This window comes from Garra rufa, chromosome 5 (assembly GCF_049309525.1).
Source record: "Garra rufa chromosome 5, GarRuf1.0, whole genome shotgun sequence".
Lineage (NCBI taxonomy): Eukaryota > Metazoa > Chordata > Actinopteri > Cypriniformes > Cyprinidae > Garra > Garra rufa.
This window is the reverse complement of record NC_133365.1, coordinates 35,447,879-35,467,090: the sequence shown is the minus strand read 5'-3', so window position 1 is coordinate 35,467,090 and position 19,212 is coordinate 35,447,879. Positions and strand designations below refer to the sequence as shown.

Here is a 19,212-nt window from a genome sequence, read left to right as displayed (position 1 = left end):
AGAAGTGTTGAGTTTGAGTCAAGACTGAGACCCAAAAAAGACCATTAAAAATATATGCTCTTGGACTCAGACATGAGAACCAGGACCTAGACCTTGATCTTGTCATGGTCTCTGGAGCATGTGAAGTCAGTCTTGACTGACTCAGTGCCTTCTAGTCTGGGTCTCGAGTCTCGACTCAGATATGAATGAGTTGGTCTTGATGACAACATTTTAAATAATACACATTTTAGACATAATATAGTGGGTTGCTTTGTCTGTTTTTGCTCTGCTAACTAAAACAGTTCTAAACAAAGCCAAAGCAGGATTTGTTTAACACTGAACACAGAGGAGAGATACAAAGAGTGAAAAGTCCCAGCGCTACTGGACTAAATGTCAGCGCTCTTGGAACGGTGTTAGTTTAAGCAGATTTGAGTACTGGAACTAACTAATTGTATAAATAAAAAGAAGGTCTTTATGGATGCCAGATTACAAAGATTAGTTATGGACATGCTTTACTCATCTTGTTAACGTTGGTGAACAATGGAGGTCATGAAGTTTAACCATGCATCTTGTACCCTAAGTGTAGGACATTTAGAAGACTTTGTCATGTCTAATGACCTCACATCTACTGTTCCCTTACAAGAAATAGTTCACGCACAAAAGAAATTCTGTCATTGTTTAATCACAACTTCATGTCATTTGGATTTAGAATGACATGAGTTTGACCAAATGATGATGGATTTGTCCTATTATTTCTCTTCTTGATAATAGGGCTGGGTTTTGACATAATTTCACAATTCGATTTGATTTCCTATTCGATATTGATTATTTTAGATAAATATCAGGTACAGTGCCAAATTTTCTCAAGGAAAAACAATCTCTCATCTAATGCTGTAAAATATACATGAGAGTCAGTTAGTATTATATTACTACGATTTTGAAGTTTAAAATTAACTGATTTGTATACAAATGCTTAAATTACACTCAATTAATTTTTCATAATAATAAGGTTTCAACTACATATATTTCTACCTCAATTAATTATTTGAAATTAAAACATTTAAGTGTTGACTGAAATAAAAAACTTGACAGATGTATTTAAACCTAAATAAATATTTAAGAACAGTAAAAATTACATTGATGTGATATATAGTGCCTATATTCAGCTAAATGCTCCTCTCTAGTGTTCATTTTTCTTGCTGACTAAAGAGTTTACAGTTAACCATGTTTTTTCTGAGGTAAATGTGATGTTACGTAACATAATGTTTACAAGCAGTTATACTGACATCTTTCCGCTTTTGAAACACTGATTGAGCGATTACACGGAACAGGATACCAATTTCGGTAAGTTGTACTATTTCTTTTAACATACCTTCAGAAGTTCATTCATGTTTACTTCGTACTGAAACTGGTATTAAAGCGGAGGAGATGATCAGTGTAAACACGCTTCTCTTGAACTGAGGTGTTACACCAATCTGTCCACATTAAACAGCGAAAAAACAGTAGCCTATTTATTGACTTTTGCAATAAAATGGACAGAACTTGAAATCTGAGACTTTGTTTCATATCAAAAGTAACCAAGCACAAAGCTTAATGTGATCTATTGGGTGAGAGGTGCACTACAATATTCCGTTCAGTATTTGAAAACTGGCTAGACTAATCGTTTCTAGGGATTTAAGAATTTAAATTGTTTCATAAAAATGAGAACCGATTAAAATCGTGAAATCAATAATTCTTTAGCTGGCCCTACTTGTTAATGTCATCTTATCCAGTTAGTAAGCATGAAGAGAATACTAATCAAGACAGTTATTCTGCCCTACAAAGCAAAAAGGCAGTAACTGCATTTTTGGTCAAAAATTAGTTATTATCATTTTCATGACATTCAAGGCATCCTTTGTTATGTGACAAAATATCTTATCTCAAATGTGTGTCGTTTTGTAGAAAAATGGTAGTCGTTTGTACAGTAATTGGATTACAGGCTGGATGACAGGATAACTTTAAAGTCATTTTTCTCAGTTCTGCACTCGGCGTACTTACTGCCTTTTTGCTTTGTAGGGCAGTATTGCTATAAAGAAAAGGAAAGGAAAAGATTCAGCTGGGGAAAAGTAACACATCTACACTTCACTTAATTCTGGGCACACCTCTAGCAGGCAGACCATGTTCCAGGGAGTGATGAGTGAACTACAGCAGAGTGTAGACAGGTGACGGGAAAGAGAACACTCTCTGAGGCTGGGAGAGAGCTGAGAGACTGATTTTCAGACACTGTTTACTGCTAAAGCACTAACAGGGCCTTGTGGTGTTAAACAGTCCTGAGGTCAGACTGCACCTCTTGTGGACAAGCAGGACGAGGTGGTGCAAACTTTCTGGTTTTACTGTTTGACAGGACCTCAAGGTGTGGTCTTCATTTGCCTGTTCTGTTTATTTGAATTTTGACCATGTTAATAATAACAGATAGCAGAGAGATCAATGAAAACTTTGGGGGAAAGAGATGAGAAGTACAGCTTAATGAGTCAGAGCGTGTACTTACTAGTCATTATGCCACAGCTGTAATATTTCCCTTTTTCTATTAAATATCTACATAATTAGCAAAAATAAACTGGGATGTTCTCAACGTGCTATAATGCTGCTGTAAACAGTGTTAGCAGTATTGCTAACTTCAAGCTAATCACTCTGGCTTAGCTAACTTTCTCTGTCTAATAAATACTATTTACATCTTCATCAAACTCTGAGTTTTAAGCATGGTATTGACTAAAACTAGCTTACAACAGCTTGAAAGTACATGAAATGTAATTAATGAATGATATTTTTTTCCAGCTGATCAAGTGTTAAAAATGAAATTACGGTTAATGTTGACATATAACTGTATGTATGAATGAGGGTCCAATATAGTCCACATTTTCAAACACTATGAGGTGTGTCAAGGATGAGTATTTGTCTTTTGTCGTACGGATGGTCAAAATACGTCCATTCAAGTACAGAACCAGTAGTCATGCCCTATGCAGTACCATTACCTCAAGAAGTGATGTGCAGGGGAGCAGACATAACTCCTAAAACACATACAGCACACATTGAAATACACAGATACACACGGACACACTAAGAGCCCCCACAGTGCCACAGAAAACAGGTTAGAGGACAAACATTTGACAAGAAAATCAGTACGGAATAAATATGTATAAAAGACACACAATGGAAAACGAATGGCGGAAAAAAATAAAGAATGTACAAAACAGTGAAGGGAGATGAGATGATGGCAGACTTATCCAGACTCTCTACAACCCTAAAATCTTCAGTAGTGGTCAAACTGATGCATTACATGAACAGTACATAAGATATTATAATTCTGTCATCATTCACTCACTCTCATGTAGTTCCAAAGCCATACGACTAATGTCCAAGTCACTCTTTTAAATATAATTAAAATTTGATGAGGACTAAGGTTAACAAGTCCCAAAATCAACCATAAAAAGTGCTATGTGATCATGGACCACAAAAGCAGTCATAAGGGTTGCTTTTTTGAAACTGAGATTGTCTGAAAGGTGAATAAATATTTAATATTTGGCTGAGACACAACTTTTTAAATTTTCTGGAATCTGAGGGTGCAAAAATGCAAAAAAGTTTAGAAAATCGGCTTTAAAGTTGTCCAAAATAAAGTTCTTGCATACTGAGATCTATAAAACATATGAAAGCTCAATAAATAAGCTTTCTATTGATGTATGGTTTGTTAGGATAGGACAATATTTGGCCGAGATACATCTATTTGAAAATCTGGAATCTGAGGGTGTAAAAAAATCAAAATAATGAGAAAATCACCTTTAAAGTTCTTAACAATGCATATTACTAATCAAAAATTACATTTTGGTATATTTATAGTAGGAATTTTACAAAAAAAATCTTCATGGAACATGATCTTTATTTAATTTCCTAATTATTTTTGGCATAAAAGAAAAATCTATAATTTTGACCCATACAATATGTATTTTTGGCAATTACTACAAACATACCCCAGCGACTTGAGACTGGTTTTGTGGTGCAGGGTCATATATTTGAAGCAATACAGCAGCTTTGTGTGTAACACAGATAGGATTTTAATTGTTATTGACTGAAAATCTTTATATTGTGAGTTCATTAGAGTTCATCAAAGAAGTAGTAATGCCCCATTTGTGAATGAATCGTTCAGTCCTAGAACTAGAACTAGAACTAGAACAATCAATTCACTGAAAAGATTCAAAATAATGATTCATTCACAGATTGTACTGATCTAATTTTCAAAACTAACAATGATTTTGCAGTTAACAGTTCCTGTGAAAAGAAATGTATCATTACACTTTAGTTTTGGTCTGCCTTATTTATTGTATGACTTCACATTACCACTTTTTTAATGCTTTTTGACTTTCAATAGCCTTAGTCCTCATTCACTTTTATTTTTATGTGAAAAAGAGGATATTTTTCAAAAATTCACCTTCTTTGTTTCATTAAAAAAAGGTTAGCCATACAGTTTTGGAATTATATGACAGTCAGTAAATGAGGAAAGACTTTTTACTTTTATTTCTTTAAATCGCCAAAAACTAATTAAAAAAATCGCTAGCTTGAATACAAATGTTCTTTTTAGTTTCTTACAGGCTTGACAACAAGCCAAGTTCTGTTTCTAAATCTATCTATTCTATTTAATTAAGACTAAAGTACTACAGTAGATTCATGAGTTCAATTGCCTGTATGTGTAAGAGAGAATATATATGTGTATGTGTGTGTGCGTCTACGCTCTCAGAGTGGGCTCGTCTGACAGGACTGCTGACTCATTAGGCACTAACAGTAGCAGAAGCTGTAGTAGTGATGCTCACTGGGAAACAGACGGCCGATTCACAGAACACGGCTCAATGCCAGCGGCAGCCAATAAGCCCAGCGAACAGTTAATCTAGAGCAGGGGTCTTCAACTAAAACGGCCTGAGGTCCAGTAATGAACCCTGCTTACCAGCCGAGGTCCGGACAATTATATATAAAAAACGATTTATGTTTTTTGCGAGACCAGAGTTTCTGCAGTATATTTTAGCTTAAATTCTAGACATTTAAATACCTTTTTAAAGACCTGAACAAAAATAAATAAATAATTAAAATGACTGTAAAAAGCATGATTTACAATTCAGATGCAGGTTTCACAAAACAAAATAAGATTTCTTAAATTATAAACTTCACATTCCAGCCTTCAAGAGTCAAAAGTATCAATTCTTATATTAATTTAAACAACTATTGTCAATCAAGTATTATATTAATTAACATATATTTTACTGCCTTAATTGTTTAAATTTGTATAACACATTATCTTGTCGATCCATCAGTTCACATTTACAACTCAATGTGTTTGCTGCTTAAAACCATGGATTGATTTTTTTACATAGGTCTTTTTGACAACAGCAGACGTACGAGCTGATTAAAAATGTCAGAGAATGGTACACAAAGCAACGCCGCAGCTGACTTTGAAACGTGCAGCGCTCATATTTATTCAATCGATAGCCTTATAAAGTTTCATCGCAATTCTTGCCTTTTAGTCCCCACATTTAAGACAACCTGAAATCATAATTAAGACTTTCTTAACCCCTAATAATACTGCAGTCTCCAATGAAAATTAAGAGCTTTATTTTAAACACCGACTTTCAAAAACAACCCTTAGCCTACACAAAATACGTTTCTTTTTATTTTTCCCCACTGTGTTGGGCGCACAAGAGAAATATTAGGGAAGTAAATTAATATCAGCATATGAAGTAGGCTATATTTGTCTCTGAGAGAATGTGCACGTCAGATGCTGAAAGCGCTGTTTTTACTTTCACTTTAACATATTGCGCAGTTTTCACTTTGCTTGTGTGATATCCATTGGCTCACCTTCATGGTTTAAAACATAAATATGTTTAAAAATGCAGTATAAAAAGATATATTTACAACATAATGCGTTTTCCATCAACGTTTTTCACTCACTGAAAGCTATCTGTCTGTACGCAATGCGCCGATTTCTGCTCTCATCACTGCGCGGAAGATTGCACCCAAGCGCTGACCCTGGTGTGCTTGATATAAATTTATTTATTCGAAATTAGCATTTGGCATTTTTTTATTTAATTGTGTCAAAAGCTTTCAGGGTCCGGATGGACGCAACTTGCGGTCCGCCAGTTGACGACCCCGGATCTAGAGTATCCAAAAACTCATCCGACCCGCTAGCTAAAGAACAACGGCAAACATAACATTAGAGAAGAAAGCACATTAAGTATGTAATCCACTGATGCAGTTGCATTACACTGAAGCAGATTAATACTGATAGTTTAGACAGTTTGCCTCAAGTTTACACTTAGACTTCATTAATAGCTTTCATTATTAAAGGATTATTTCACTCCTGACTTAATAGTACCTAATAATTTACTCACACCCATGCCATTCAAGATGTTCATGTCTTTCCATTTTTTTCTTTCTTTCTTTCTTCAGTTGAAAAGAAATTAAGGTTTTTGAGGAAAACTTTCCAGGATTTTTCTCCATATAGTGGGCTTCAATGGGGATCAACGGGTTGATGGTCTGAATTGCAGTTTCAGTACAGATTCAAAGGGCTCTACATGATCCCAGTCGAGGAATAAGGGTCTTATCTAGTGAAATTTTCTTAAAAAAATAATAATAATAATAATTGTATACTTTTTAACCACAAATGCTCATCTTGTACTATCTGTGTAAGTGCATCTATGACTTCACACATTATCTAATCCTGTTGGAATGGTCAAGCATGGTTTGTTCTTGGTCTGTGTACTTTGGAACAAAAAGGTGGGGTGAAAACTTTTGTAAAGGGTTTTTTTTTTCTTTGCATGTTCGCTTTGTAAACACTCGGTTGGTTCTTCTGCCTACGTCATGCGTGACCTTTCCAATGTGACTGCGTAAACTGTGAAGTCGAGCTAGTGCAAGATGAGCATTTGTGGTTAAAATGTATATAAATTATTATTATTTTTTTTAGAAAATGACCAATCATTTTGATAAGACCCTTATTTCTCGGCTAGGATCGTGTAGAGTCCTTTGAAGCTGCACTAAAACTGCACTTTGGACCTTCAACCCATAGACCACCAAGTCCACTATAGGGAGAAAAAACCTGGAATGTTTCCCTCGAAAACCTTAATTTCTTTTCAACTGAAAAATAAAAGACCTTAACATCTTGAATGGCATGGGGGGTAAGAAAATTCTCAGGAAATTTTAATGCTGTGATTTAAGTCTGAGAAAAAATATCAGTAGCTCATAAAGATTTTATATGAATGTATATTCTCATTAAAACGTTAACTGAATTTTTTCTCCCATTACAAATTACATTATCAACATAACAATTTAAATGAAAAGTTGATTTGAAGAAGATTTACTTTTATAATATTTATAGCTTAATATATTTTTAATCCAAAAACTTTATGTTAACTAATGATTTGTAAAACATCATATGTTGTTACAGAATCATTAAAGAATGTTATGAAAGCCATTATAAATGTTACCCTTCACTGATTTTACTCTTTATGGTTTTCCTCTCACGACCTATGTCTATTATTCCATCTGTTAATCTGCAAGATTCACTGTGAACGATTAGTTTGCAAGACTAGTTTGGCTGTCTGGCATCATGCAAGATCAATGTGCTGGGACAGAGGAGGAGAAGAGATTTGAACAGAGAGTAAATTAACTCACGGTGAATGAGAGCTGGAGTTGGAGGAGCTGCATGAAAGAGCACCAGGATTTGGCCTTATAAAACTGCATATGCCAAAAACAAAAACCATGAGAGGGGAAAGAAATAGTTTGGTGGGGGCGGAGTCAGTGTCAATCACTCTGACTCAAACTCCACCCAACTCAATGGGAAGTACATAACAACAATAGTGTGACTTTAAAACATAATTTAAAACAAAACAGTATTAGGAAAGACATTCAAACTCCAGGTGCATCAAGATTCAATTAAGTAATTAGATTATATTACACTAAATTAGTCATTGTATTATTCTATTAAATAATTTAATAATTGGCCTTTGGAACACTAGAAAAAAATGTCTTTCATAATGAAAAATTACAAAAAAATAAAAAATAAATTAACAATGTTAACTCAATGTAAATATTACAAAAAATATTCAGAATTTCTACAAGATCCTAAGAAGGAAAAAAAGTCATATCCAGGTCCGTAACCACAACTGACACAACTGAACGTTACTCCAATATTCAGAAATATGGTTGATCAAATATGATGGTTGGTTGGTTGGTTGGGATTTAATTCATGTGGATTGCCACAATAACTGTCTTTAGAGACAGTTAAACAACCAAAATAGGTTCAAATGCAAATAAGTAAATAAATACATTCTCTAAATATATTTTCTACTGTACATTAATTGGTGTCTAACAACAAATCTTATCAAACACACAGATTTTTCAGTTGGCCTCAGTAGGAAATCATAAAAAATTCTGTAGATTTTCCACACAGCCTGGCTGAATCAAGTATACATATCATTTTAGAGTAAAGACAACCAATTATGGGTGCAAGACCAACTGTAAAGAGAACATAAGATGACCAAATAAAAGTGACAACAGTAAAACAACAAAACACCCAGAAATGTGCTTATAGACACAAACAGAAATATGTTTCTTGGGACACATAAAAAAGCAATGGGGTGATGAACAGGTGTTTCGGAGGGTTAGTGAAAGAGGAGGGCAGTAGCCTGTCTTCAGGTTTAATGCCCCCTGACTTACGCTGTGATGGAAATGTTAGCGGCCGACATGGGGCTGACCTCCTTTACCTCCTTGGCTTTCTGCAGAGCCAGTTTCTTACTGATGGCCTCTTCCTGCTCCTCCTCATCCTGAGAGAGGAGGAAGACAGAGAAACAAAATGACAGACAGGTATAATTTTCCATTGCATCCAATGGCAGGCACAACTAGCATCAACAAATCAAGATAGTGATGTCCCAGGAGCCTTACGGCCCTATAATGTTGGTGCCGTCTTCACGTAAGGCTGTAAATCCCACGAGGCTGAAAGCTTCATTATCTTGAATTATTGACCAGGGCAAACATCAATCAAATCAAAAGAGCCCTTACAGACATTCTTATGAAACTAATAAAAGCTGTCAGTACATGGGGATAGGATCACATATTCGGTATACACAACATTTGAGACTCATGTGGTATGTGTGCAGGTACAGTGTGACTAGTATTGGCCATGTATGTACACATACAGCCATGAACTGAAACGTTTTAATTTTTATTTTTGTGCACAGTCACTTTTTGTTAGTGCACTTTGATATTCTGTGGTCATTTTATATGATTATTTTCAGTGAAATAGTATATACTTCAATGAATGGATGGCATTTGAATTTGTTTGTTGTCTGTCATGTTTTGTTAACTGAATCTATGCATCTATATGTATGGCCTTATCATCCCCAACCAACCTTGGTAAGTTCTTGTGCATTAGCGAGATTATCAACAGCGATGGCCAAAAAGACATTGAGGAGAGTATCTGATCAAATGTGTTTTAAGGAATTTGGGTGAAAGCAGTAATCTAATAAAACTGTCAAACAAGTCAGGTTGTCACAGTTGCCAGGGTTTATCACAGGTTTTCCCTTATTGTGTTTTATATGAATCAGGTTGCATGAAACAGTTGCAGAACCACTTCTTTTTTAATCTTGATCCAAACAAACAAGCTACATATAGTATGAGCAGTTTTTGAAGTAAATAGGATTGTGAAATTTTAAACTTTAAAGCAAAAACAGAATGGTCTAACCTTAGCATTGTGAAATTATGCTACATAAAACTATGAAAGCCTGTTTCCACCACTGAATAAAAAATGAAAAGGGTTATTGCTGACTTTTTGTCTCAGAATTGTGTGATATAAACTTGCAATTGCAAGTTATAAATTCATAATTGCGTGATATAAACTCACATTTCTGACTTTTTTCTCAGAATTCTGTGATACAATCTCTATTCAGACTTCTTTCTCAGAACTGTGATATAAATTCACAATTTTGAATTTTTCTCAGAAATGCGTGATAGAAACTTGCAATTGCGAGTTATACATTCAGAATTGCACGATATAAACTCACAATTTTAACATTTTTTCTAAGAAATGTGTGATAGAAACTAAATTGCGAGTTATAAATTCACAATTGCAAGATATAAACTCACAGTTCTGAATTTTTTCTCAGAATTGCGCAATACAAACTTGCTATTCAGACTTTTTTCTCAGAATTGTGATATAAACTTGCAATTGCGATTTATACATTCAGAATCGTGAGATATAAACTTTTCTCTCAGAATTGCGCGTTACAAACAGAATTACTCGCAATCAAGTTTCTATCACACATTTCTGAGAAAAAAGTCAAAATTGTGAGTTTATATCACAATTATGAGACTTTTTCTCAGAATTGTGATATACTGTAAACTCACAATTTTGACTTTTTTCTCAGAAATGTGTGATAGAAACTTAATTGTGAGTTAGAAATTCAGAATTGCGAAATATGAACTCACAATTTTGACTTTTTTCTCAGAAATGTGTGATTGAAAAAATGAAATTACGAGTTATAAATTCAGAATTGTGAGATATAAACTCACAATTTTGACTTTTTTCTGAGAAATGTGTGATAGAAACTAAATTGTGAGTTATAAATTCAGAATTGCGAGATATGAACTCACAATTTTGATTTTTTTTTCTCAGAAATGTGTGATTCCAACATCGCTTTTTACACTTTTTTCTCAGAATTGTGATATAAACTGACAATTGCGAGATATCAATTCATAATTTTGACTTTTTTACTCAGAAATGCATGATAGAAATTCACAATTGCGAGTTAGAAATTTAGAATTGCAAGACATACACTCACAATTCAGACTTTTGTCTCATAATTGCATGATATAAAACAACTGCAAGAAAAAATGCGAGTTTGTATCTCGCAATTCTGATTTCTTCCCACGCATTTTTTTCCGATTTTTTTCTCAGAATTGTGAGATATAAACTGGCAACTGCGAAATATAAAGTCCAATATTGAGGGGGAAAAAAGACTGATATGTTCTTAGAATTGCAAGATCATATTCCACAATTCTGACTTTAAAATCACAATAGCGAGTTTGTATCTCACAATTTGGAAGAAAAAAAGTCAGTATTATGAGTTTGTATGACACAATTCTGAGAAAAAAGTCAGAATTGCAAAATTCAAATTCAATACAAATTCACTCTGTGACAGCAGGAGGCGCTTATTGAACAGCAGCAATACAATGTTTCCCTGGTTAGCGCTGTAAACGAAGCTTCTTGCTAACCATGTTATTTAAAGTACATAATATTATAATATTAATATTATACCATATTATTATTATTATTATTATTATTATATAAGGGTAAGAAAAGTTATTTTTTATTTATTTGCTCATTTAATTTAATTCTAAAAATAGAGAGAAATATAGATGATATGTTTATTGCGGCATTAGTGAACACTCTTGCAGAAATCTATCTCTGTCTGGCATCTTTGGTTTATACATGCAATATGCAAGGCTTTATATTTTACGCTGAGTGTCATTGCTGAAACCAACATTTGTACATATTATTTTCTTTCCTTTACATGAAATATTAGGCCAATAAAAACCATGACAGCAATGACAGTTCTATGTTATATATAAAGGATACAGTTTCCGAACAGTGTGAGCACAATAAAGTACACAGAGCAGAACATTCCCCGGTGCACTCCTCCCTGGGATTCAATTCCATGATACATCACAGCATTCCAGTCCTCTCCTGTCAGAATCTTATGAGACAGAATACATTACGAAAATATAACAAACATCAAATGAGAGTGTTCAGACACACATCACCAGATGGTCAATACCTGAAACACTGTCAGGATAGCAGCTGGGAATGTGTCAAAGTTGGTTGTCGGGGTCTCATCTTCAAAATTAAACCTAGAAGAGAGATGATGAGCTGTGAATCATTTTCTTGGATGAGTCTCATGTGCATCCTTAGGAGCCAGCTTTGCTCTAATTTCAAAATCTTTCATTTATTAAAACTGTTTACTTGCAAAGACAGCAAAAATGATACTGATATGTTAGAATAACAATGTTTCTCTTCATCTGCATATAAAAGCTGAGCTAAATCCTCCTCTCTGCATTTCTAGACCTAATAATGAAAACATAATAAATATGTTTTCTTATTTCACCATTCTCATCCATGTACACTCTCAGGGGCTCTGTAGGGGCCTTATTACAAGAGAATGTAGAGAAATGCATACAATGAGAGAATAAACATCTCAAAACTAAGGGCTTGTTTACATTATTCTGGAAAATAAAAGTGGTCCCTTTCTTTGCCCAACCCCTGTTACTCATATATGAGAAGAAAATAGCACAAAAACAACATAATGAGAGAAAACTGAAGTTAGTGATGATCATACAAAAGTCAAATGTTGCTTTACACTACCAGTCAAAAGGTTTTTTTTAAAGATTTTTAATGTTATTTTTAAAGAAGTCCCTTCTGCTCACCAAGCCTGTGATTATTTGATCCAAAGTACAGCAAAAACTGTAAAATTTGGAAATATTTTTACTATTTAAAATAGCAGTTTTCTATTTGAATATATTTTAAAACGTAATTTATTCCTGTGATCAAAGTTAAATGTTCAGCATGATTACTCCATTCACATGATCCTTCAAAAACCATTGTAATATTCTGATTTGCAAAAACATTTATTATTATTATGTTAAAAACAGCTGAGTATATTTTTTTAGGTTTCTTTGATGAATAGTAAGTTCAGAAGAACAGCATTTAGCTGTAATAGAAATCTTGTGTACCATTATAAATGTCTGTGTCATCACTTTTGATCAATTTAAGCATCCTTAAATAATTTCTATAATATATATATATATATATATATATATATATATATATATATATATATATATATATATATATATATATACTGACTACAAGCTTTGAATGGTATTGTGTATATGTTACAAAAGATATGGAGTAATGATACTGAAAATTTAACTTTAATCACAGGAATAAATTACATTTTAAAATATATTCAAATAGATTGCAGTTATTTTGAATAGTAAAAATATTTCACAATTTTCTGCTATATTTTGGATCAAATAAATGTATTCTTGATGACCTAAAGAGACTATTTAAAGACGACCTGTTCAAATACTTTTGACTGAGAGTGTACAGTATATCCATATCTAATCATTATTTCATAAAACTTTTGTAAATTCATATTTTTTAACTTTCATAGGAATGATAAAAATATGACGTGCTAGAAACCTGCAACAATGAAATCTCATTGGTTCAAAATCCATTTAGCTGCAAATGAATTATCAAATGTGTTTTGATCAGCTGTGGTTGTTTCATTGTGCCGCGTTTTCATGTAAAGTGAGGATAAACAAATCACTTATTAGACAGGGTTCCATGTGGTTTTATGTGTAATTTATTTCAAGTTCATATATTAAAGATTCTAAGCGAGAATGTTTTATCTGTTCCCATTGTTTTCAGCAGCTCTGCTCTCTGATGTGCTTCACAATCGAACGCATGAAACCGTCTCTCTCATCCAACCCAGAAAATGACTGCATGGATCAGACAGTCAGTTTATCATGTCCATCTACAGTCTTAAATATTAATGTGCTATAGAGCTGAAATCCAGTACCAGAGAAGCACAAAAGCAATTTCTCATTTCACTAAGCACAGATCTGGAAAGACTTCACCGCCATCAGGAGGGAATAGTCTCTCCTGCAGCTATCCCCACATTGTTATGTTTCAATAACATTTTCTCATTTCGCAACGACTATTTGTTTATCTGGCACTCTTCTTATTACAGCAGATCACATGATAGCGTGTTTGCGCATCTAAGCTGATATTTACCTCATGGGAAGCACATGTAGAGGCAATTCCTCTGTTGCAGCGTACAATTAATAATTCATAGAACAGAGAAATGAAGACTTGTGCCCGTCTGGATCAGCTCAGTCATGTTTGTTAACATGTGGCTGAGGGGTAAATGAAACGACAGGGCTTGGAAGAGTCACGGCTGCTTATGCAGGGTGGAACGTAAACGATAGGGAGGTTTTTTTCCACGTCAAGGTATGATTTATGAATTTTCAGTCAAAAGCACATCGCACAAGTGCTCTAAAAAATAAAGGGACCATATAAGAGACTCTCAACTGGTGGGTCGAAATCTAAAAGTGGGTTGCAGGCCTGTTCTGACTGCAGACAGCAGAGAAAAACAAATGTAATAAAATTCAGCTAACCATATTATTGTGCATAGTTAGGGCAACAAATTAAATAGACCTATTTAAGGAAGAGAAATGCTTCCTATATCTTTTGTTGACAGTATTTTGGCACAAATTCTTTCGTATCCTGGTAGAAGCCAGATTTTGAATAGTCATTAAACACATATTCACTGATAACCATGGTTTGTGCCATCCACAGGTTGTTCGCACAATAAATTATTGGCTGCTCAGAGGATGAAATCAATTAGGATTAGGAACCAAACATTCAAACTTTCAAAACAAACCCCAGAGTACTAATAATCACATATAGTTTATTGTTACATTAATAAATTCCATTGTTTAATTTTAGAGACATTTTTGTTTACTTTTGCATGATAAGTAATTTTGGGACTTGTCCAGTGTAAAACCTAAAGCAAACAATGGCAGGAACATGGAGATGTGAGTGTAACCCTCATCCTGGTACTTACTGTCCTCCGAAGAGCTGCATTCCCAGCAGAGCAAACACTACAATGAAGAGGAAGAGCAGGAACAGGAGACTGATGATGGACTTCATTGAGTTGAGCAATGACACCACCAGATTCCGTAAGGAGTTCCAATACCTGTCAAAGAATTCCATGATAACTTAGTTTAGGGTAAGGAATAACATAAAGACGGATGGTTGAACTATTGGGAAATAATACACACACTTTTTTTCCCAATTCAGTTTTTTCCGTTTTAATCTTTCTGGATTCCCTTTTTTTCTAGACTATGTTTTAATGGTTACATTAAAAAATATTAAACAAAAAGCACGTCTAATTAAATGAAATCATGAAACTTACACAATTGAACAGCAATTCATTAAAAATTGAAGAAAAAAATATATATAGCAGAGCAGTTCCAGAGATTATGTTTATACAATCAAACCAAATTTATTCAGACACCTTCAACATTTCTCACATTTTCAGTTTATTCGCTATAGTTTAGGAAATGGTAATAAAATATGACAAGAACTCAGAGTTAAACTGTTTCTGAACAAATTCATCTTGATAATGTCAGATAACTTTGATAGAAAGATATGTAATGGATTACAATCAACCTAAAATTCAGCACCCACTAGTAAAAATATCAAACATTTTATCTGGTGTCGGAATAATTTTTAAGTTGACTGTATGTTCATGCAATCATATTTTAAGGTGGCAGAGGCTCACAAGCATCACGCACATTTCAGTATGTTTTTATAAAACAAAAACGTGATTCTGTGCCATTCATTCACAAAGACATGCAAAACATGCAGGATTCATATTTAAATTGTCTTTTTGCAGCTTAACATTCAAGTCCATATCGCATTCTGATTTAAGTGTACTGACCTACTTTTGATTTATTCATCCAAAATTTGTCAATTTCAGTGACATTATATGGACATTATACATTCCGCATTATACAGTAATGTCCTTTTTAAAGGAGAAGTTCACTTCCAGAACAAAAATTTACAGATAATGTACTCAACCCTCATGTCTTTCTTTCTTCAGTTGTAAAGAAATTTCTCTCAATACAGTAGACTTCTATGGTACCCTGAGTTTGAACTTCCAAAATGCATTTTAAATGCAGCTTCAAACGATTCCAAACGCAGTTGTAAACGATCCCAGCCGTGGAAGAAGGATCTAGCAAAACTATCGGTTATTTATTTTTTTATTACAATTTCTGTACATTTTAATCTCAAACGCTCGTCTTGACTTTCTCTGCCTGAACTCAGTTTTTTCAGGTTCAAGACAGTTAGGGTATGTCGAAAAAAAACTCCCATCTTATTTTCTCCCTCAAATTCAAAAACCATTTACAACCCTGCAGAAGCACTGACCCAGTGTTTGCAAAGTGAACATGGAAAGAAGATCAAACACCCTTAACAATTTAGGTAAAACAGCATAGATTTTTCAACATACATTAACATTGACCCAGAAAAACAGAGTTCAGTCAGAGCAATACAAGATGAGTGTTTGAGGTTAAAAAATGTATAAATTGTAATTAAAAAAAAAAAAAACTGATTGTGTCACTAGATTAGACCCTTCTTCCTCGGCTGGAATCATTTACAATCACATTTGGGATCGTTTAAAGCCGCATTTAAAATGCATTTTGGAAGTTCAATCTCTGGGCACCATTGAAGTCCACTATATGGAGAAAAATCCTGAAATGTTTTCCTCAAAAAACATACAACTGAAGAAAGAAAGACATGAACATCTTGAATGACAAGGGGGTGAGTACATAATCTGTAAATTTTGGTTTGGAAGTAAACTTCTCCTTTATTGACTGGATTCCATGATTTGGTCCAATATTAAAATTTTCTTGTAATTTTTCTTGTCTTTTGAAAGTGCATTTAAAACCGTCAACAAATCGGAATCAAGCGTTTAACTATGTCACAATATAAATCTGATCATTTAGGATCAATTTTGATCTCTTACTTGGTAACCTTGAATATCCTCAGCAAACGCAGTGCTCGCAACACACTAATCCCGAAAGAGGCTCCTGGTTTCACTGCAGCCCAAATCACTTCGAAAATGCTACCCACAATCACCTAAACACAAAAAAGACAGAACACAAATACACTAAGCAAATTTATATCTAAAAACAAAGCTAATTTCCAGCATTTAAGCAACAGTTTCAAAAATGGCCATTATAATCATATAATTGGCCAAATGTCTTGAAGCTGCTGTCTTTGAGGGGTTCAGGACATCAGCACTCTGTAAGGCAGAACCTCTGCCATTAACTGGAAAAGGAACATGTATTGTTGTTGGTCCCACACATCATTTGTATCTGACGGCATGTTACTCACCCCAAAGTCAAAGCAGTTAAATGAGGAGTGAAAGTAGGTCCTGGGCCCGAGGCCATACATCTTCAGACTCATCTCTATTAGAAACAGACCGAGGAACACAAACTCTGCCAAATCTGCACACAAAAAAAAACATCAATGAACATTGTCAATCACATCAACTATCATGTCGGTAGTAAAAGATGTAATAACCTACTGACAAAATTATCTTTATACTCGATTGCTTCTGTAATAGGTTTCAATGTAAAATAACAGTTAATAGAGCTGTGCCAAGGCAGAGTGGTGTGGCCTCATAGGTAACCGATGAGAACCGAAAGATTTCATCACGTTGTGTCCTTGAAGATGACCCTTAAAGGAACAGTTCACGCTAAAATTAATAATCGTCTTGAATGTGTCAGTTCCACTGCTGTCTTTGCAGGGTTGGAAAGCTTTCAGATTTCAACAAAAATATCTAATTTATGTTCTGAAGATGAACAACAGGTTTGGAACAACTTGAGGATGAGTAATTAATGACAGAATTTTCATTTTTGGGTGAACTTTCCCTTTAAATCTTTTGGGGGAGCCGCTCCCGCCATAACTGTAGTTTATGTGGCTTTTTATTAAAGCATCAGCTCAATGACGATTAATGATTAGTTGGCATGCAAGCAGAGGTATATGGAGAAGGTGGGGCACTTGCTCCTTTCTCATTTTTTGCACTAATCTGCCACATGGGACTCTTTACCATGTGGACTAAAAATAATGGGAGTTGCATCCTTTGCATATTAACATAATTGAGGCATGAATTGAACTTGGATTTCTCACCTGACATGAATCAAAACAAGTCAACACACTGCACAAACTTTTACATTTTCTGTATACAGTACCAAAATTTTTGGGTCAGTAAGAATTTTTTTTAAATATATTTTTGAAAGAACAAATGCTGCATTTATAATATCAAAAACAACGTAAAAACAGTAGTATTGTGCAAAAATAACAGTTTACGTAAATATCATTTACAATTACAACTGTTTTCTATTTTAATGTATTTTAAAATGTATTTTTTTCTGGTGATAGCAAAGGTGAATTTCTAGCAGCCATTACTCCAAATCCTAATATGCTGTTTCCTAATATGCTATTTTGTGTTGCGTACTATTTTTGTAAAAACTGTGATATATTTTTTCATGATTCTTTGATGAAAAAAAGTATTTTGTAACAAAGTCTTCACTGTTACTTTGATTCAATTTAATGCATCCTTGCTTAAATACAGTCAAGCTAAAATTTATTCAGACACTTTCAACATTTCTCACATTATCACAGTTTATTCACGATAGTTTAGAAAATGGTAATAAAATATGACAAGAACTCAGAGTTAAACTGTGTCAGAACAAATTCATCTTGATAATGTCAGATAACTTTGATAGAAAGGTATGTAACAAAACATAGTCAGGTCAAAGAGTCAAATAATTTTTTTTTATCAATCTTACTGGGAGTTTACTGCATGAAGAATTTCGTGTATAATGTCACAGTTTACTTTATTTTATAATAATATAAAAAATTATATCTGGTACATGAATAATTTTTGGTTTGACTGTATTTGTAATTAACTTTATTAACCGAACGGTGTATAATTAAATTAATTTAATTACATTTGTAATCTAATGATTCTTCTTTTAAACTTACGAAGCATAGCAGTCAAAACAACAGAAGCAGTTTTGTGTAAAACTAAAATTTAGAAGCTAAACACTAAAGCTTGACTTTGAGTGAAATCGTAAGAAAAAGTTGTACAATTAATAATGCAAATACAAGGCGCACAGTATTTAAAAGCACTTGTTTTGCATTGATTTTTAAATGACTCCCAGTGCACCTAAGCCATGTTCAAATATAGTTCACATAAACCTGTGACTCTCCAGAGAGCTGTAGTGATGCTTTAAAGATGCGGTTCACTTACACAGTGCATATGTGAGCCATTCGGGCTGGTCGTAGTGAACTATAGCCACACACAGTGTGTTCAGTCCCACTATACACAGAACAGTCCAGTAGAAGCTCTGGGCCTTCACCATACGGCGGATGAAGAAGCGAAACCTCTTCTCTTTTCTCCGGAAGTATGACGAGCTCTCGTTCTTGTTGCTCTTCACGCTTGTTCGGGTGAATGGAGAGCCCTGGGGAGCTGCAGAGAGAGAGAGACTGTTTCAAATGTTCACAACAGCTCACAAATGATGGAG

General features: G+C 34.1%; 1 protein-coding gene across 1 annotated transcript in view; it reads right to left on the bottom strand.

Moving 5' to 3' along the window:
* The window catches only part of cacna1ba (calcium channel, voltage-dependent, N type, alpha 1B subunit, a), a 210,553-nt gene that overhangs the window by 48,614 nt on the left and 142,727 nt on the right, over positions 1–19,212 (bottom strand). Inside the window, exons 11-19 of the mRNA XM_073839905.1 lie at positions 18,939–19,157; positions 17,015–17,127; positions 16,644–16,756; positions 14,679–14,810; positions 11,829–11,901; positions 11,630–11,747; positions 9,405–9,472; positions 8,713–8,819; positions 2,991–3,026 (exon numbers count right to left, since the gene is read on the bottom strand). Of these exons, the coding sequence (XP_073696006.1) occupies positions 2,991–3,026; positions 8,713–8,819; positions 9,405–9,472; positions 11,630–11,747; positions 11,829–11,901; positions 14,679–14,810; positions 16,644–16,756; positions 17,015–17,127; positions 18,939–19,157 (979 nt within the window). The remainder of the gene's footprint in view (positions 1–2,990; positions 3,027–8,712; positions 8,820–9,404; positions 9,473–11,629; positions 11,748–11,828; positions 11,902–14,678; positions 14,811–16,643; positions 16,757–17,014; positions 17,128–18,938; positions 19,158–19,212) is intronic.